At 45.2% G+C, this 20,976-nt stretch overlaps 1 protein-coding gene across 1 annotated transcript in view; it reads left to right on the top strand.

Moving 5' to 3' along the window:
* LOC147253959 (hatching enzyme 1.2-like) overlaps positions 1-20,976 on the top strand; it is a 30,732-nt gene that overhangs the window by 4,587 nt on the left and 5,169 nt on the right. Inside the window, exons 3-9 of the mRNA XM_086219333.1 lie at positions 79-151; positions 272-376; positions 510-606; positions 7,287-7,337; positions 13,353-13,484; positions 15,554-15,674; positions 15,966-16,144. Of these exons, the coding sequence (XP_086075459.1) occupies positions 79-151; positions 272-376; positions 510-606; positions 7,287-7,337; positions 13,353-13,484; positions 15,554-15,674; positions 15,966-16,144 (758 nt within the window). The remainder of the gene's footprint in view (positions 1-78; positions 152-271; positions 377-509; positions 607-7,286; positions 7,338-13,352; positions 13,485-15,553; positions 15,675-15,965; positions 16,145-20,976) is intronic.

Raw genomic sequence — 20,976 nt, 5'->3', positions numbered from 1 at the left:
TGGCGAATGCACCGACAGACTCATAAAAAGTTTCAGCAGAGTCCTGCAGACTCAGAAGGGGCTCAGTCTCCTCAACAGGTGGAGTCGCCCTATTGTACAGGACATCAGTGTTGGTGGACCAGTCCAGTTTGTTATTGAGGTGAACGTCCAGGTACTTGAATGAGTCAACTGTCTCAATATTTTTTCCCTGGATGTTCACCACTGTAGTAGAGGGTGACTTCCTCCTGAAGTCTATCACCATATCCTTCGTCTTGCTGGCATTGATCTGCAGGGCATTGACCTCACACCAGGCGACAAGGTCCCAAATGAACCCCCTGTATTCCCGTTCGTTCCTGTCTCATACGCATCAGATGATGGGGTGAAGGATGAGCAGATTGTGATTTGAGTGGCCAAGCAGGGGGAGCAGTGATGAGCTATAAAGCTTGGTTATGCTTCTGCAGCATAGGAACAGCGTCGCCACAACGCAGAAGCATAAACTAGGCTTAAGCCTACTTTGTGTTGGCAAACAGAAAGTCCAAGGTTTTAGCGTCCTTGGTGTGGCAGTCAACATACTGGGTGAAGTTTGGGAGACTCGTGGAGAGCGAAACATGGTTGAAATCCCCATAGGTAATGATGAGGGACTGTGGATGTGCTGTCTGCAGCTGAGTGAGAATGTTCAGTGATGTGAATGTCCTCACAGGCTGCCGTGGCATCGGTTGTGGGCAGGATGTAGACAATCAACACAATAGCATGTGACTCCCCAGCCAGATGGAATGGCCTAACACAAACTTCTAACAGTTCAATGTCTTTGGTACAGTGCTGCTCCTTCATAGTGACGTGTCCTGGGTTACACCATCTCTAATTCACGTACATCGCCAGTCCCCCACCTCTCCTCTTACCGCTCTCCCTCGTGCTCGGGTCAGCTCTCACCAGTTGAAAGCCATCCAAAGTTATGACGGAGTCCGGTGTGTTGTCCGTGAGCCAAGTCTCAGTGAACTGCAGGAGGCTGCTCTGCTGGTACTCCCACTGCAGTCTGGTTAGCGCCGTCAGCTCTTCCATCTTGTTGGCTAAAGATCTTACGTTACCCATGAGAATAGATGGAACGCTCGGTTTGTACATCTCTTCCTCTCACAGTACTTGGCTCCAGCTCTGCAGCCCCTTCTCCGACACAACAATTCCTTTGGAATATCGGGTTACTTCTCTGGGAGTTCTCTCCTGTTGCTCCACGCTAACAGCTGATCCCGGCTGTAAACAATGGGGCGACTCACAGGCTCTGCAGATGTGGTGGCAAAAAGTCCCAAAAACAGTAGAAGACATGCTGCTACTCTTACTAAACTTAATAGGTCCATAGTAGTAATAGGGACAAACAAACAAAACAATCCGGAGAGACGGAAAAAGAACTTAAAACAGAAGAAAATGCTAGAAAACCAAGAGATAGACTGGGAGCTGTGATAAAGTGCTGCTACCGTGATGCCATCTTTACTATCTCAAACCACTCACAATGTTTCTGTTTATTAGGGCCTGAGCCTGAAGGTACTTATAGTATATCCTATTATGTTTGATCGGCAGAGCAACACATAAGCAGCACTAAAAACACACACTAAACAGTGTCCCAGCCCCCCCCCCCCCAAAAAAAAACCCATGAGGCTGCTCAGCCAGACGGCCCGGAGACGGTTTTCACATACACACCCATTCAAAACCTGGCACTAGACTGTTCTTGTTGGTAATGAGCGCGCGCAATATGTGCATTATGCGCATTACACGCATAATCTAATTTCACCCTCTGAACTTGCATGAAATTCGCCACACTTGTCTGGTCTGGTGACACATTCATTAATCTAAAAACAAAACAACAAAAAAGTCTATAGCGCCACCTACGTAGCCACACAACTCAAAGATAATTTAACGATAATTTGCAGCGCTATAACTCCTCCCACAAATGTCCCACAAACGTGACAAACACCGTTGGACTCGTCTCATCAAGACCAACAATTCCTCCACTCTGACCCCTCACCTGTCTACAACAGAATGTCCACAATTTGGACAAAACTGTCAAAATGATGACTTTTTTTACTCCCCAAACAAAATCTATCTCCTCCTTGGGCATTAATGGTTTTGCTTCCAAACTTTCATACATTAATCAAACAACTCTGCCCTTCAAAAATCTTTAAAAACTTTGTAATAAGTCAGTCACTGTCCATTTTACAAGCCGTCAAAGCTGGTGAGACATGTTTCACGCTTACAACGGAAGTCTATGGGGAGACGGTGTCCTCTCAGGGTACATACTGTCAAACAAACGCTTCTCACGTCTACACCATCCATCCCACAGCTTTAACACACCACTGCATTCCTGACAAAAACCCCTCCAAGAACATGGTGTTCTGTGTCCCTCTTGACCAGCGTATGCCGACTTCTTCCTCTTGTCCCCACTCCAGTCCTGGTGCTCCTCCTCTCTCTCCACTCTAGCACAGATCAAAGACAGAGCAGTGGGGAGGGGTTCTTAAAGGGCCAGCTCTCAGCTCTGCTCTCCACTCTAACACAGATCAAAGACAGAGCAGTGGGGGAGGGGTTCTTAAAGGGCCAGCTCTCAGCTCTGCTCTCTCTCTAGCACAGATCAAAGACAGAGCAGTGGGGAGGGGTTCTTAAAGGGCCAGCTCTCAGCTCTGCTCTCCACTCTAACACAGATCAAAGACAGAGCAGTGGGGGAGGGGTTCTTAAAGGGCCAGCTCTCAGCTCTGCTCTCACTCTAGCACAGATCAAAGACAGAGCAGTGGGGAGGGGTTCTTAAAGGGCCAGCTCTCAGCTCTGCTCTCACTCTAGCACAGATCAAAGATAGAGCAGTGGGGGAGGGGTTCTTAAAGGGCCAGCTCTCAGCTCTGCTCTCACTCTAGCACAGATCAAAGACAGAGCAGTGGGGAGGGGTTCTTAAAGGGCCAGCTCTCAGCTCTGCTCTCCACTCTAACACAGATCAAAGACAGAGCAGTGGGGGAGGGGTTCTTAAAGGGCCAGCTCTCAGCTCTGCTCTCACTCTAGCACAGATCAAAGACAGAGCAGTGGGGAGGGGTTCTTAAAGGGCCAGCTCTCAGCTCTGCTCTCACTCTAGCACAGATCAAAGATAGAGCAGTGGGGGAGGGGTTCTTAAAGGGCCAGCTCTCAGCTCTGCTCTCACTCTAGCACAGATCAGAGACAGAGCAGTGGGGAGGGGTTCTTAAAGGGCCAGCTCTCAGCTCTGCTCTCACTCTAGCACAGATCAAAGACAGAGCAGTGGGGAGGGGTTCTTAAAGGGCCAGCTCTCAGCTCTGCTCTCACTCTAGCACAGATCAAAGACAGAGCAGTGGGGGAGGGGTTCTTAAAGGGCCAGCTCTCAGCTCTGCTCTCACTCTCTGATCAGACTCAGTGTGTGTTCACACCAGACGCAAACGTAAATTTCGAGTCGCGTCATTGGCGCAAATTTGACGCCGGATCATTTTAGTGTCCGCTAATTCGCTCACCTGCCCAAGTAGCGAGTATTTCCGGCAACGTTTCTGTCCGTCATTTCACCATGAATATTCACAGAACTGTTGGGTTCTACCTGCCGTGGAAGGCAGAAATACATCGGAAAACTAAACGCCGTCGTATCTGGGTTATCAACACCATCTAGAGGCGAGCTCAGCTCGGTGAATTAAACCGCTCGATAAACCGAGCTCCTAGGCTCCGTAACTGCCGCTTCAAGCGGTATTTTCGGAAGACGACTGGCCAGTTTGATGACCTGCTAGCTATGATTGGTGACAGAATTTCACAAATGGACACCAATTTATTCAACTGGTTCTTGTAATTTTGACACGTAGAGTCATATAGAACTGGGTTTCCACACATAGTCACAATCAACTTGTCCGCCATCTTGTCAGTCACAGTCAGCCGTGACATCAGGACATCCTCAACGCTGATTGGCTGTCTTGATGCAAATTTTTTGCCAAAGTTCAATATTTTCAACTTGCGCAAATGGTGAATATTTCGCCTTGCGAATTTCGGGCGTAGGCCGCATGGTGGCTCAGGCCCTAACAACAGTGCTTGCAGCTTTAATTATTATTATTGTTCGTATTTTTACTACAGCTGCTATTATTATTATTATCATTATTATTATTATTATTATTATTATTATTATATTATATCATCATTATTATTGTTATGACTGCTGCTATTATTACTATTATTATATAATATTATATAATATTATATTATCATCAGATCATATTATATCATCATTATTATTGTTATAATAATAATAATTTATGTTATAATTATTATTATACCTGTTACTATGCACATATATAAAATCACATTCGGGTACACACACACACACACACACACACATAGTAGAACTGTATAAAATATAGAAAAGTAAAGAAAACAAAGACTATATATATATATACACATATACACACACACACACACACACACACACACACACACATATATATATATATATATATATATATATATATATATATATATATATAGTCTTTGTTTTCTTTACCCTTCTATTTTTTTATACAGTTCTACTTATGTCTATTCTTTTTACCTTTATGCTAACAGTGCTGTGACTGTGTATGAGTTTGCAATTTCCCTGTCTGTCTGTCTGATAAAACTGCATATTTGAGAAACCAGTCCAACAGAAAAAACAAGAAAAAATGTTGCACTTGGTTTTTTCAGGTCACATTTTTTTTTTTTTGTGAATTACTAAACTTAATACATGCAGACATGTCACATTCCTCAATGAGTCAGAGAACATTTTTTTCTCTTAAGGTATGTATTGAAACAAAAGGCAGGAACCTTTGTCAATAGCAAAACTATCATTAGTGTTGGTTTTTCTGGTTTGTGTCAAAGAAACTTGAGAGCCTGGAAAGAAAAGGTTGTTTGAAGGTCATTTCACACATGCAGTGTTTGTTTCCATTTCTAATATCCAAAACAGCCTTATTTAAGACCAGATTTAGTACGGATATGTCTGACCATGTTTCTGTTTCCAATGACATTGTGTTGCTAAAGTAGTTTTAAAAAATTAAATTGTCATCTGTCAATGTATGATTTCCTTTCACAGTCCATTGGCTTACGAAGGAATTCTTGGTTCATCGTGATAGAACAAAAGTCAAGAGTCCAGACAAGAACAGATGTTTTTTTTGCTAAAAGCCTGACAAACAAATGAGTGTGAACCACCTTTACTGTTTTTCCATCGTTTGTCAGAGAGCTTTATATCGTAACATGGACGAATGACCAATCAGACGACAGACTGAGAGGAACCAAGAGTTACTGACCATATTGATGGACGGCTCAGAAGAATGGGGTTGCATTTCTACAGGTGTCATTCAATGGGGGAATGTAAAGGGAAAGCAAGTGGTCCTCACTGTGGCCCCCCAGCAAGAAGTTGGGACATCAAGAGGGTGGAAATTACTGTTTTCATAGTCAAGAGATAGGTGAAGATTGATTTTAGTTCAATATTTCATATAGCTAACTATTTCTACTGTATATAAATGTACTAATAATTCATATTCTGTGTTCTGATGTGGTTATATTTTAAACTGTGCATGTGAAATTTTGGCAATACAACTGCAACTGCAGGGAACCAGTATTTCCAGGCACAATTCTCTACAATGTCATTCCAAAGTCCTCAGCATCTGTGGGAAAACACATAGCACATGTCAAGATAAGGGAGTGTTTGTGTGGGTGTGCACATGTCCTTGGGCCAAACCCATTTGTTGTTTTTCATTCTTGATGTCTGTCTGACAGCTGAGACATAATCTACTCATTATCTTTAATTAAAAATTAGAACATTAAAAGCATTAGTACCGATTCTCTCATCCCCTTTGTTCCTTCAGAGGAGAAAACTGATAGAGCAGCAGGTCCACTGACTCGATCTAAGGTGAGTGGATGGGCAGATTAATGACAGTCACAGAAGAGGCATCGTTTAGATGCCTCTATGGTCTTGATTGACAGCTGAGGAGGTTGTCATTGTGGCAGCTTTGGCCCCGCCCCCTTGGACCTCCTATAAGACTGATTAGCTGAGGATGACCTGCATCCAGTCCTGGTGAGACAAACCTCAATGACTATCTATCTATCTATCTATCTATCTATCTATCTATCTATCTATCTATCTATCTTAAACCTGCCTGTGTTCATTTCCAGCCCTCCAGTGGAGCTGTGACCTCCACCATGACCCTGCTCATCCTGCTCTTCTGCCTGGTGCTCGGTGCTTCGGTAAAGGCTTACTATTCCTGTCACATGATCACACACTGCTCCTTTTTTTTAATGAAAACCAGTTGCCAGCTTTTTTAAAACCTAAAGGGATAAATAAGCATCACAAGCCTGGTAACACTACCTTTAGGGACAAAAGTAATGAAAAGATTTCAATCTGAACAAACTCAATTGTTCTGCTTGACTTTTTATTTTACATACCGTAAATTCTGGACTATAAGCCGCAACTTTTTTTCGACGCTTCATGCCCTGCGGCTTATACCTTATACCTTCACCCTGGGGGTGTGGCGGGCAGCGGCAGCGGGCAGTAATTCCCTATTGTTCCTGATGGCAGCTCCAAGTACCGTACTTAGGGAAATTCCTGGCCAAATGTTATGGTAATTTCTCTAAGTACCCTCCAGTCCATGCTGCGGTGCAGTGTAAAAAGAGCATCACATGATATTTTCAGTCATTTGTACTCACCCTCAAGATGGAGAGCAGAAGAAGGAATGCTTATGATGGAGCTTTCAAGTTAAAGGCAATCAATCTGGCGGTTAAAGATGGAAATAGAGCTGCAGCACGTAAGTTTGGCATAAACGAATCGATGGTGAGACGCTGGAGGCGGCAACATGACGAACTGACCCAATGCAAAAAGACTACAAAAGCTTTCAGAGGTCATAACAGCAGATGGCCCGAACTTGAAAATGCTCTGGAAGACTGGGTCAACACGCAGAGAACGGGCGGCCGAGGTGTTTCCACCGTGCACCGCGGCTTATTTACCGGTGCAGCTTATACACCGGTGCGGCTTATACGTGTACAAAGTTGATTTTTTTCCCTAAAATAAGCATCTGCGGCTTACATAACGGTGCGCTCTATCGTCCGGAATTTACAGTACTTGGCTTTCACATAAACTGGAAAGATGATGTGAAAATGTTCATTTTTTCCAGGCATCCACAGGAGAAGCTCATTCAGGTGGGTTGAAAGCTATATAAAAAGCATGCTGAGGTTATATTTGATCTTTTCTCTTCTTCAATTCATACATGTGGGTGATGTGGTGTTGTGTCTAGAGACTGATTTTCTATATTTTCTCTTTTCTCCAGATGAATCTTTACCTGTCTCTGAAATCATTGAAAAAGCAAATAATGGCTCAGGTAAGAGAAACAATTAATCTTAAAAAGTCTGATAACGTCTGAAGGATTATGGCAGTTGTTCAATGTCATAAATAATTTTAAAATGGATGTTCAACACATTTTCTGTTTCTTTTCACATGTAAGCATCTTTTTCTTTTTTATTATATGTTCCCTTTAAATTGACTACTTTGGAATGTACATTTCAAGTTTTGGACAGTTGTATACTTCTTGAAAATTCAAAAATTGAAGGTGCTGTGTTGAACACTTCCACATCCCAGCCGGCAGATTTCTCCTTCCCTCCTGCAAATAACAGATATCTATCTATCTATCTATCTATCTATCTATCTATCTATCTATCTATCTATCTATCTGCAGGAGGGTCTCCTGGTTGACTCACCTAACCACATATTGGCTGCATCCAAAATTCCATACTTCCACCCTCCTGGGGACGCAAAAACAGTACATGAGATTTTTGTCGTGCGTCTGAAACATTAATATGTATTTAATGGTATATGCTATCTATAATTATTCTGGGGAAATTTCTTAGTGTGGATTGATGGACACTTTGAAAGCAAATTTCCCACAATGCAGTGTGGTAGTGTTTTGTAAGTATTACGTAGGCATCAGTCCAACAAGGATGTGATATTATTTTGTTATCACTTGACAAGACACCAAAGTTATAAAAGCTACAAGTACAGAGTTTCTAATAGGTGGTAGGGTTGAATAGGCAAGGCGAGGTAAGGCAAGGCAGTTTTCTTTGTAGCCTGTTTTCCCCATCAGTTTTTCTCCAGGCTTCATGGCATCATGAAAACATCCTCTGCCCTCAGAGCCTCACATCGACTGAGGAGAAACTCCATAGAAAACCTTTAACAGGGAAAAATCTGAGAAACCTCAGGGTGAGGAGGGGAGGAGGATCCCTCACCAGGAGGGACAGACATGCAGGAGATGTTGGTACAGACAAGAAAACAGTTTACAATGCAGAATGTGAGAAACACGGAAATGTTAATAACAGCTGAAAAAGGAAGCTTCTGGAAGGGGAGGCAGGGAGAGCAAGCCAGCTTGATGGGGGACTGGATGGTAGACTGGTTCATGGGAGGGGAGGCAGGGAGAGCAAGCCAGCTTGATGGGGGACTGGATGGTGGACTGGTTCATGGAAGGGGAGCGCAGGCCGGTGTAATAGTAGGGGATAAAAGGGGGGGGGGGACGATGCAGGCGGCGGTTGGAGCTGTGGTGGATCTGTAGAAACACAGAGAGACTGAGAGACACCAAGGCCAAACTACAAAGTGCAACAAGTAGTGGTGATGACAGTTCCAAAAATGTGCGGGGAGGAGAGGAGAAGAGAGGAGAGGAGGGGAGGGCTCCGTGTAACCTGATGTGTCCCCCAGCAGTCTAAGCCTGTAGCAGCATAGCTATCAATGGTTCAGAGCTACCTGAACCAGTCCTGACTGAAGGCTCTGTCATAAAGGAAGGTCTTAAGCCTAGACTTAAAAGTAGTCAGAGTGTCTGCCTCTCTGACCCACAGAGAGATGCTGGTTCCACAGTAGAGGAACTGGTACCTGAAGGCTCTACCTCCCAGTCTGTTTTTAGAGATCCTAGGAGTCACTAACAGACCTGCATTCTGGGAGCAGAGTGCTCTGGTGGGACAGTAGGGACTAATGAGTTCTTTCAAATAGGAAAGGCGACTCTGGATGGCTACTACTACCACTAATACTACTATTACAACTACAGAAAGGTCCAGCCACCTCCATATTGAGGCTCATACCTGGATGTAGATTCTGTCAGCTCATGTTTTAAATAAACTAACCATGAAACTACACAAGTATATTTCAATGTACTGCAAATGTGTGTAATTTAATGTGTAGACACGTCAAATATAAATGACATCACCTGAGGTCTGCTGCTGTAATCAAACCAGATATATTCACAATATATTCTATAGCTTTAGAATAAACCATCCTATTATCTTGTATTTATTAGGGCCTGAGCCTGAAGGTACTTCAGGCGCAAGTGATGCATGCTATTGAGATTGACTCAAAATTGTGCCAAACTTAACTATACTTTCTGAGTATATAGTGTTTAGTATGCCATTTCAGATGCACCGATTGTCAGTGTGGGAACTGACAAGAAAGACAAGTCATTTGTTCAGTCTCATCACCATGGTGATATCACACACTAACAATAACAACATGAACCTGTCAGAGGCTGGTACATGAGCAACCGTTAGCTTAGCTGCCCATCAGAATGTGGCCACCTCAGCATAGTTGTACAGACCCTTCTGGTTCTCCATTTTAAACCAGCATAGAGCTGCTGAGCCAATATTAACCCTCATCCTTTTCCTTTGGTGGTCCAACCGTACTTGAGACGATAACGAAACAATATGTCTCTCAGACGTCGTTGGCGTCATCCTCAGCTTTATCTGGTTGGTCTGGGACATGGGGGCAGCAGCCTCAGCAAGGAAGCCCAGACTTCTTCTGTCTTCTCCTCAGCAACTACCACCAGCTCCTCCAGGGGAATCCCGAGGCATTCCCAGGCCAGCCCAGAGATATAAATCCCTCCAGCGGGTCCTGGGTCTGCCTCGGATCCTCCTCCCGGTTGGGCATGCCTTGAATGCATTACCCAGAGCTCATGACCATAGGTGACGGTTGGAATGTAGATTGACCAGTAAATCGAGAGCCTCGCCTTTTGGGTAAGTTCCCTCTTCACCACAATGGACTGGTTTAGCACCCGCATCACTACAGATGCCACCCCTATCCGCTCCATCCTACCCTCACTTGTGAACAAGACCCCGAAATACTTAAACTCCTCACCTGAGGTAGGACCTCCCCCCCAACCTGGAGTGGGCAAACCATTCTTTTCTGGCTGAGGACCATGGCCTCAGACTTGGAGGTGTTGATTCTCATCCCAGCCGCTTCACATTTGGCTGCAAACTGTCCCAGCAAGAGCTGGAGGTCATGGCCTGATGAAGCTAAGAGAACCACGCCATTCGCAGAGAGCCAACAACACACTCCCGCCACCCGTTGGGCAAACCCCCATGCCCCCTCCAGCACCCTAGTGAGGGTGAAGCGCTGATCCACGGTTTCACGGCCGGGATGAAAAACACACTGACCCTCCTAAATCTGAGGTTCAACTATCGCCCTGATCCTCCTCTCCAGTACCCTGGCTTAGATCTTTCCAGGGAGGCTGAGGAGTGTGATCCCCAATAGTTGGAACACACCCTCTGGTCCCCTTTCTTAAAGATGGGGACCACCACCCCGGTCTCCCACTCCAAAGGCACCGCCCCTGATGTCGATGCAATGTTGTAGAGACGTGTCAACCAAGACAACCCCACAACATCTAGAGCCTTGAGATACCTAGGGTGGATCTTATCGACCCATGGAGCTCTGCCACCACGGAGGTGCTTAACTGCCTCGGCTACTTCTGCCCCAGAGATTGGACGACCCCCCCCCCCCCCCCCCCCGCCCAAGCACGCCCTAAACTCTGTCTCCTCCATGGAGGATGTGTTGGTGGGATTGAGGAGTTCTGTTGAAGTACGCACTCAACAAAGTAGACACAGATCTATCTGAAGACCCCACTACAGGCACCTTGAGAGTGCAGCAGAGAGTCTGAATAAGATATTAACAGACAGTGAATATATGCTTGAAACCACACCTTTTTTTGCATATGTAATTTTACACTCATGCATATCACACTTCTTGATTAGTTCATCTGCACACTCAGGTCGTCTTGTCCTGTTGTTTTTGTCATTCAGCCTTGACAGTTCGGGTGCAACTAGCAGCCTGCACAACTTAATACAATCAATCACGTCATGTACTTATACACAATCAACTCCTGACATGGTGGTTACATATGAACAGAACATGATCAAAAGCTCATTTTCTCACAGTTCCTCAAAGTATTCCTTCCACTGCCCAATTATCTCCCCATTTGATGTCAGCAGCCTGAGTGGGCCATTTTTGAGCCGACCAAAAGTCATTCTCCATAGCCTCATAGAACTCCTCCCAAGCCCGAGTTTTTGCCTTGGCGACTGCATACCGTTTAGCCTGCTGGTACCAGTCGGCTGCTTCTGGAGACCCACAGGTCAGCCATGCCCTGTAAGCCTCCTTCTTCAGCCTGACGGCTACCCTCACCTCTGGTGTCCACTATCATTATTAAGGCTTACTACTGCAACTGGCCCCGGCAGCCTTACGGCCACAACTCACAACAGCTGCCTCAACAATGGCAGAGTGGAACATGGTCCATTTGGACTCAATGCCCCCCAACGCCCTCGGGATATGGTCAAAGCTCTGCCGGAGGTGGGAGTTGCAGATCATTCTGACAGGTTCTTCCACCAGGCATGCCCATCAAACCCTCACTACTTGTTTGGGCCTGCCGGATCTGTGCGGCATCTTCCCCTGCTACCTGATCCAACTCCCCACCAGATGGTGATCAGTTGACAGCTCAGTTCCTCTCTTCACCTGAGTGTCCAGAACATGCGGCCTAGGATGTCCTGGTGCCACGTGCACCAGTGGACATCCTTATGTTCTAACATGGTGTTAGGTATTGACAAACTGCGACTTGCACAGAACTCCAATAACTGCACACCACTCAGATTCAGGTCAGGCCTGCCGTTCCTCCCAATCACGCCCTTCCAGGTTATTGCCCACGTGAGTGTTGAATTCTCCCAGTAGGACAATGGAGTCCCCAGTCGGGGCACCATCCAGTACCCCTCCCATGGACCCCAAAAAGGGTGGGTACTCTGAATTGGTGTTCAGTACACAAGTGCAGACCACACTCAGGACCTATTCCCCAACCCGAAGGAGCAGGAAAGCAGCCCTGTCATCCGAACCCGGCCCTCCGCCGCTCACCCGGAACAACTCCAGCAACAGAGAGAGTTCAACCCCTCTCAAGGACTTGGATTCTGGCCCCGGAGCTATGTGTCGAGGTGAGGCCAACTATATCTACTATGTAACGCTCAAGCTCGTCCACCAGCTCCGGCTCCTTCCCCACCAGAGAGGTGACATTACATGTCCCAAAAGCCAGTTTACATGCCTGGGGATCAGACAGCCAAGGCACCGGACCCTTCCATTTCCTCCTACGGGTGGTGGGTCCATGAGAGGACAAATTCACGTCTCCTTTGTGGGGTAGGCCCAGTTCATGGGGCCCGGCCACCAGGTGCTCACCATCGAGCCCCTACCCCAGGCCTGGCTCCAGGGCAGGGTACAAATTCTTTGGTTTTACTTCCATGAGGGGTCTGTTTAATTGTTCTTTCTCAGGCCCTTCACCTCCTAGTCTGCCTTGGGTGACCCAACCAGGTGCAAAATGCCCCTGACAGCATAGCTCCTTGGTTCACTAGGGCACTCAAACTCCTCCACCACGATTAGGTGAAGGTTCCAGGAGGTTCTCAGATGTGTCTCTGGTTAATCAGCACTTGCAGCTCCTGAGCTCTACATACAGATACACCTGATATCAGCGTGTTCATGCTGGTGGTGCAGTGACCCTCAAGCATCATTCATCCATCCATTTTCTACCTCTAATCCTGTTAAGGGCGGTGAGTGGACGGAGCGTATCCCAGCAGCCTTCAGGTGAGAGGCGGGGTTCACCTTGGATGGGTCACCAGTCCATGGCAGGGCCAATACATATAGGCAGACAACCATTGGCTCTCCCAGCAATGCCTACGGTCAATTTAGAGTCTGGATTAACCTGGTCCCCTCTTGATGTCTTTGGACTGTGGAGGAAGCTGGAGTACCAGAGAGAACCCACGCAGGCATAGGGACAACATGCAGACTTCACCCAGAAAGACCCCGTGCTCCAGCCTGGGCTCCACCCACAACCTTCTTGCTGGGGGGCCACAGTGATGACCACTGCTCCACCGTGCTGCCTCCAACCATCATTTGTTTTCTTAAATTTTTTGCCTTTTGCACCTTTATATTTTATTGAATTCGACCAGCAAAATGAATTTTCTTGACACAATATATCATGGGAAGTCCATAAATCATATGAAACAACCCTCCTGATTGAAAAGTTCACTTCAGTTTTCTTGCTGTTTTTGTTGTGTAGATCAAAACCTGATCTATGGTGATGTTGTCCCAAATATAAACAAGAATGCAGACCGCTGTGCGACCTCATACTGCAAGTGGACTACAAGCAGAAACAGAGTCAAGGTTCCCTACACAATGGACACTGGATACAGTAAGTCATTCTAACAAAACACATCTGATCCTTGAAGAACAGTCAAATCAACATTAGTTTTGCTCTGTTCCATTCAGAACTACAAATAACTAACCATTAGTGGTATATTTGACATGTGATAAATACTGACCTTTTGGCATGGAAAACCTGGTAAGTAGCTGACTTTTACTTTCTGCAGGTCAGTGTGATAGTTTTATATTTACTCTGCATGTACAACTATCCCATCGATAACTTCCTCCTTGTTTTACATCTTCTATTGATCATGATAAGTTGACATATAATGTGAATTGTTCTGTTCTACTCTTCATCATATCCTTCAGAAAATTGTGTGGCAGTTTGCTAGTTAAGAAAAATGCATACCACAGAGATATGTTTAACCATTATTTTATACTGTTGTATAAAAGAACAGGATACTTTCATAGTACTATTCCCAAGCTTTGTCTTTGTCTCTGGAGTGGCAGCAACATGTCCACTTGCAAGTTATTACAACCTGTCCAAACAAAAATAATTCTATATACTAATCATCATGGAGAGAGATTGTGTCAGTATTGAACAAGAAGAAAAAAAGTGAGAAGGGAAAACATGAGAGCAAAAAAAAAATAGAGCAGAAAAAAATTGAGTGCAAAAATTTTCAAACTGAAAAAAAAGATTTGACAGCATTTATTTACAGGGCAATCACAAGCTTCAATATTAATCATGTTTTAGTAAAAAAAACCATCAGGTCTTTTCATTGTAACTTCAGAGTTCACTAGACCGACACATAAAGTTAAAGAAAGTTCAGATTCGTGAACTAATTCCTGCATGTTCCATGTCTCCTTCTGATTGGCTGACGTGTGGCCACACACTAAATGCAACAGTTGTTGCATTTATTAATTCCAGCGTGAATGTATGCTGCGATGAAATTTTACAACAGGTCTGAATTTGTGTATGCAAATTTAGAAATTTTACATCAGCTGTAATTTCTCTCAACACCTCATTTTTTTTGCTTTCCCTTTATGTCGACCTTTTGTAGATTTCAGGCCACCCAACAATACTAAACGGTGCGTGGCTACAAGACTCCTGAGTGTCTCCACTTCAGTCTCTGAAAAGTGTCTTTTCTCTGCTGGCTTGAGTTTCTACATATCATAAACTCTAGAGCTGCGGCTTTAAAACTGTGCATTTATAGAGGTGTGATTCTAAAAACTACAATTGATTTCAGCCACTGAATTCATCAAAAGCCGCTCATTCTTCTGCTGGGATCGTTGTGAAACACGTTTCACAAATCTCACGATGCCTGTCGTACGATGATTTCTTCACTCATATTTGCACTGGTTTGTATGCTCACTTGATAAATGAGGGCAGCTGACTTTATCCCAGTCAAGTGGCGTCTGAAAATGTTTGTCCACCCCTGTACTCCACTGCCTGTTACAGCCACGGTAACATTCCCCCTACTGTCATCCATCTATCCATGACGTTGGCATTTACTGACAACGCCAGTAGACTGATGTCAGTCTGATGTTTCTCGCTGATTTGGCCTGGGTGTATGCATGGTCCTGAACTGCCTCAGTGAGTAGATGCTGTGTAGAGGGGAAATCCCTGCACACCTGCTGTCTGTGCATGGCTTGGCCATGAATATCATGGCAGTGACAGGCAGCAACTCAGAGCAGTAACTACTAATGACACTACACATTGTGTTATCCTATAAAATACATTTTAGGGATTTACGCCAATAAAGTTGTGGGACATTCAGACTGAGAGGATTTAAACTAGTGAATTGATTCTGTTTATCATATCAAAGAGAGGGGGATGATTTTTGATGCAAGCATGTCAAGAATCTCTTGATCTTGTTTCCTTCATGATCCCATCAACTGTTCATCTGACAGTCAAACTCTGGGTTTGATTGCTGTTGCCTCAAAGCCAGTTTTCACTCTTTGCTCATCCAAACAGCCATACATAGTATAGATAAAAGTGGAGGAGAACAGTTTGGTAAATGGGTGGTGACACCCTTCAAACAGATGAAGAGATGCGGTAATGTCATTGCAATCCTGAGGAAGGGAGGACACCTTTCAGGAATTTATGTGTGTCTGCAGCTGACCAGGAGCGCAGAATCATCAGAAAAGCCATGAATACTTTCAGGAAATCCACCTGCGTTAAATTCATCAGGAAGAGGAAGAAGCACACAGATTACATTGAGATATTCGACGGAAGTGGGTCAGTAAACACACACACACACACACACACACACACACAGCAGATTTTTTTGTTGTTTCCTAGTCTTTACTTTGCCTTTGAATGTGCCACATGCAGTTGAGTATGGTTTGTATTTGATTCAAGATTGAAGAGTCTTTATTGTCATTATGAGACCATAACAGAATTCTGAATTAAAAGGCACATAGGAAAGAACTGGCATAATGGCTGCAGGTCATCATCCCCAAACAACCTCAGAAGCCAGGAAACCATTGACAGTTCCTCTTTATTTATGTGTGCATGTGCGTGTCCCAGGTGTTGGTCCTACATTGGTAGAACCGGAGGAAAACAGCAGCTGTCCCTGAAGCGCAACGGTTGCCTATACAACAGCATAGTGCAGCACGAGCTTCTCCATGCTCTGGGCTTCCACCACGAGCAGGTCCGCTCAGACAGAGACGATTATATCACCATCTTATTTGAGAACATCAGAGCAGGTCAGTGCACCCACAAAAACACTGAACTGCTCTGGTTTGATATATTGCACAATAGGGAAGAGCATGAGGGGATGTGTGTTAATTTCCACTGCTGGTTTTCATAATTTTCTAAATGTACTGATGCTTGTACATAATATACTCAGAAACTAAAGAAAAAAATTAGTTCATTTGTCTTAATATCCAACCAGCGTGGCAGGGAAAGTAAACTGAGGAATATGCCTGAATGATTGGGAGATTGAGGACAAAATGAGACTATACTCCTCATTGTCGTCATCGTCCTCTGCTTTATCCGGTGGGTCTGGGTTGCGGGGGCAGCAGCCTCAGCAAGGGAGCCCAGACTGTCCTCTGCCCAGCCACTTCCACCAGCTTTTCCAGGGGAATCCCCAGGTGTTCCCAAGCCAGCTGAGGGATATAATCCCTCCAGCGGGTCCTGGGTCGGCCCGGAGGCCTCCTCCCAGTTGGGCATGCCTGTCACACCTCTTGGGGGAGGCGTCCTCACCCTGTCTCTAAGGGAGAGCCCAGCATCCCTGAGGAGGAAACTCATTTCGGCCGCTTCTGGAGTGGGCAAACCACCCTTTTCCAACTGAGGACCATGGCCTCAGACTTGGAGGTGCTGATTCTCATCCCAGCCGCTTCACATTCGGCTGCGAATTGTCCCTACAAGAGCTGGAGGCCGTGGCCTGATGAAGCTAAGAGGCCCACGTCATCCGCAATAAGCAGAGATGACATCCTCCCGCCACCAAACTTGACCCCCTCCGCCACCTGGCTGCGCCAAGAAATTCTGTCCATAAAGGTTATGAACAGAGCCGGTGTCAAAGCGCAGCCTTGGCAGAGTCCAACTCTCACCAGGAACAAATCTGACTTACTGCTGGCAACACAGACCAAACTCTCGCTCCTCCTGCAGAAAGACGGAATGGCTCTTTGTAAGGGGCCATCCACCCCATACTGCTGGAGTACCCCCCACAGGGTGCTCCTGGTAACATGGTTGTGTTACAACCAGCTCGTTCCAAGGGAAAAGGGAAGTAACATAAAATGAACCAAGATTTTAAAGGGTTCAAAAGAAGTATTTATTTAATAAAGGTACTTGTTTAGACAAGACTGTTGTATGTCTGTTATAGTAAAAAAAAAAAAATTTAAAAAAGGGTGGCGGGGCAACACTTCTTCTGCCACTAGATGGCAGTACCTGTGACCAAATCACAACTGAAGCACTTTTGCGCTTCCTATGGACTTCTCCTTAATTAGGTCTAAATTCTTGCTTGTGTTGTACGCCGCTTTGGACAAAAGCGTCTGCTAAATGAAATTGTAGAATTGTAGAATTGTACAACAAAAATGAGGCAAATAAACTAATTGAGTGCTGCAAGATAAAACAAAACGAGAACAAAAGGAGACTCTAACCTAGAGTTATTGGGTAAATAACTAGTAAAAAAAAAAAAGGATATCACACAACCAAAACTAACAGCATCCAAACCTAGTGTGTCTAATCATACAAAACTAGTGCCTCACAAGATCACAAAAGATTCACAGAGTTGCAGTAACAAAGTAGTCTATTAGAACGAGTAGGCACAGGAGCATGGCTGGCTACAGCTTGCTGGCGAGAGTTGGTCTTCCAGCTTCTTATCAGGCTGCCTGCCGTTGATTGGCCGATGGGCGGCCAGTCGTCTGTCCAAACAGGGATCATCAGCACAGGTGATTGGGATCAGCTGTATTGGCCCTGAGAGCGAGCACACACACTCACACATGCACACAAAGGGGGGAGAACCTCTAAACGGCTGTGGCTGTCACACCCCTCCTCTTAGGGTACAAACCTGTTCAAGAAGAGGTCTGTAACAAATAGAAAACAACACAATCCTGAAGTCATCACAATCTGGACAGAGCATCAGCAACAATGTTCTCAGACCCCTTTTTATGCCGGATCTCTAGGTTGTGGTCCTGCATGATCAGTGCCCACCGCATGAGTCTGTGGTTGTGGTTATACATGTGCCGCAGGAAAATGAGTGGGTTGTGGTCAGTGAAGACTACCACCGGCAGAGGACTGGAACCTACGTAGACCTCAAAATGCTGGAGTGACAACAACAAAGCAAGTGTTTCCTATTCTATGGTGGAACACTTGACCTGATGTTTATTAAATTTTCTAGAAAAATAACACACTGGGTGGTCAACTCCATCACTATCCTCCTGAAGGAGCACAGCGCCAGAGGCATCCACCTCTAATTTAAACGCGCGAGAGAATTCAGGAGCTGCAAGGACAGGAGCGTGGCAAAGGAGGGACTTTGCACTCTCAAAGGTGTGCTGACATGCATCAGACCAGACAAAATCCATTTTTGGGCTCATCAGAGAAGTTAAGGGCTGAACCACAGACGAGAAATTGTGGTAAAAACTGTGGTAATACCCAGCCATACCAAGAAAACAGCGCAAAGCTTTACGCATTTGAGGAACAGGAAAATTCTGTATGGCAGCTACTTTTGCAGTCAAGGGTTCAACTTGGCCCTAGCCCACCTGTCTCACCAGGTAGGTGACAGTGGCTTTGCCGATTTCACACGTCGCGAGATTGAGTGTAAGGGAGGCGCGCACGAGGCCCATAAACACCTGCTCAAGGATGATGTGGTGCTGTTCCCACGTCATGGTATACATGATCAAACCTTCCAAATAAGCGTTACAGTTTGGCAGCCCACATAACACGGTATCAACTAGGCGCTGAAAGTTAGCAGGGGCGTTGCACATACCAAAAGCCATGACTGTGTATTGCAGAAAACAGCCAGGAGTCCCAAACGCGGAGATTTTGGATGCGCACTCAGTTAATGGGACTTGCCAGTGTCCCTTTAACAAATCCAATTTACTGACCAATTTCGTGGAGCCGAGGGTATGAATACAATCTTCCATTCTGGGAAGAGGGTACGAAACTGGCACAGTGACAGAATTTACCTTGCGGAAGTCTGTAATGAATCTGGGAGAGCCGTCGGATTTTGCTTCTAACAAACACGGGGAACTCGATGAACTGGAGCTGGGCACAGCTGACCCATTTTCTAACAGATAGTTTGTTTCCTGTTTCACTCATGCTCACCGGGATTACCCCATACAGATGCTGATGAATGGGTTTGGCTTCGTTAACATCTCTGCGTGCTGCAAAACATTCGTACGGGTGGGGATGTCATTAAAAAGGCACTGGTATCGACCTATCAACACAGTTATGTCATTTTGTTGCACGCAGGTTAAATGGCTTAACTGAGAAGGTAACTTTTTAAGCATCTCCGAGTTTGGCAGACAAGCAGTTTGATGAGATGAATGGTGGATTTTTAAACACTCATCGATGTTTGAAGGCTCCGTAACAATTAATGCACTGGCAACGGCAGGCTTTAGTGAACTTACGGGTGAAGCGGCGGTTTATATTGAATCACGCGTAAAATACGGTTTGAGCATGTTAATGTGACAAATGCGAGTTTTACGCCTTCTCTCCGGTGTGGCAATAATGTAATCTGTCTCACTGAGATGTTCATGGACCTCATACGGACCCGTAAACTTACCTAAGAGAGCAGAACCTGGAATAGGCAGTAAAGCAAGGACTTTTTTTCAACATTAAAAAAGAAAAAGCAGAACGGTCATAACAATGCTTCATCTCAGACTGGAGGGTCAACAAGCATTCTTTAGCGAGTGAATTTGCATGGTGCAACCTTTCACAAAATTGACTTACAAAATCAAGCACGTTTTGCTCAGGAGAGGATTCAGAGGAGGGAAAAGCTTCGTGCAAGGACTTAAGTGGATCGCGGAGTGTGTGTCCGAAAACAAACACCGGTGTCTCTCAAAATGCGTACTGGGCACTGATCAGCAGACTCACCCAACAGAGATACCAACCCATCAAATAAGAATGGCTCGAAACATGGATCTGGGCAAACAGGGGACACAGGGTTAGATTTAGAACATTTTTCAGTCTTAATTAACCCAACGCCTTTCGGAGGCGACCCACTCCCGTTTTGTTCTTTCTGTTTTAATGTGGGGCAGTTGGCTGTGAGATGTCCAGATCAGTGACAGTAAAAGCAGTCTCTCTCTTCTTTCTTACTGACTAAAATACAGACTTATGCGTAAGCACATACTCGTCAGCAAGAACAGAGGCAGCAGAGAGAGACAAAACTTTTTGTTCATTTAAATAAACCACTGTTCATTCAGGTAGGCAATTTTGAAATTCTTCGAGAAGAACCAATTCACGAAGAGAGTCAGAGTCTGTTGATTTACAGGCACCTGTCCATTTATCAGGAAGGTTTCCCTTTTCCCTCATGAACTCATGAGCAGGGGGTTTTCTGTGGTTCCAAAATTTCTGGCGGTACTCTTCAGAAACCAATTCATAGGCACGCAAAATTGACATTTTGACACTTTCATAGTCCAAGCTGTCTTCCATAGGAAGCGCAGCAATAGCTTCTTGGGCCTTACCGTGAATTTTACATTGCAACAGAAGAGGCCACACACTGTAAGGCCACTGGAGCGCAAACGCAATGCGCTCAAACACAGAAAAATAGCTGTCAACTTCAGCTTCTCTAAAAGGAGGAACAAGAGATATTTGCTTACCAATGTCAAAGTTTTCAGCGGTAGAGCCAGCGGAAGGGAGTGACATACCTGCACCTGCAGGTGCTCTCGGTGCGGGGATTTCTCTCAGCTGGGCCTCCAGCTCCAGGATTGGAGTGTGGAAAAGTGGAATAAGTCAGCATACGTTGGTCAGGAGTGACACATAATACCATATTTTTGTAGGGATTTTTGTCAGGAATGCAGTGGTGTGTTTGTTTAAGTTGTGGGATGTATGGTGTAGATGTGAGAAGCATTTGTTTGACAGTATGTACCCTGAG

The sequence above is a fragment of the Aulostomus chinensis genome, chromosome 11 (assembly GCF_037954235.1).
Source record: "Aulostomus chinensis isolate RoL2024-O1b breed Wild chromosome 11, RoL_Achi_v1.0, whole genome shotgun sequence".
Lineage (NCBI taxonomy): Eukaryota > Metazoa > Chordata > Actinopteri > Syngnathiformes > Aulostomidae > Aulostomus > Aulostomus chinensis.
The sequence above is the reverse complement of the archived record's forward strand: the minus strand, read 5'-3'. Positions and strand labels throughout refer to the sequence as shown.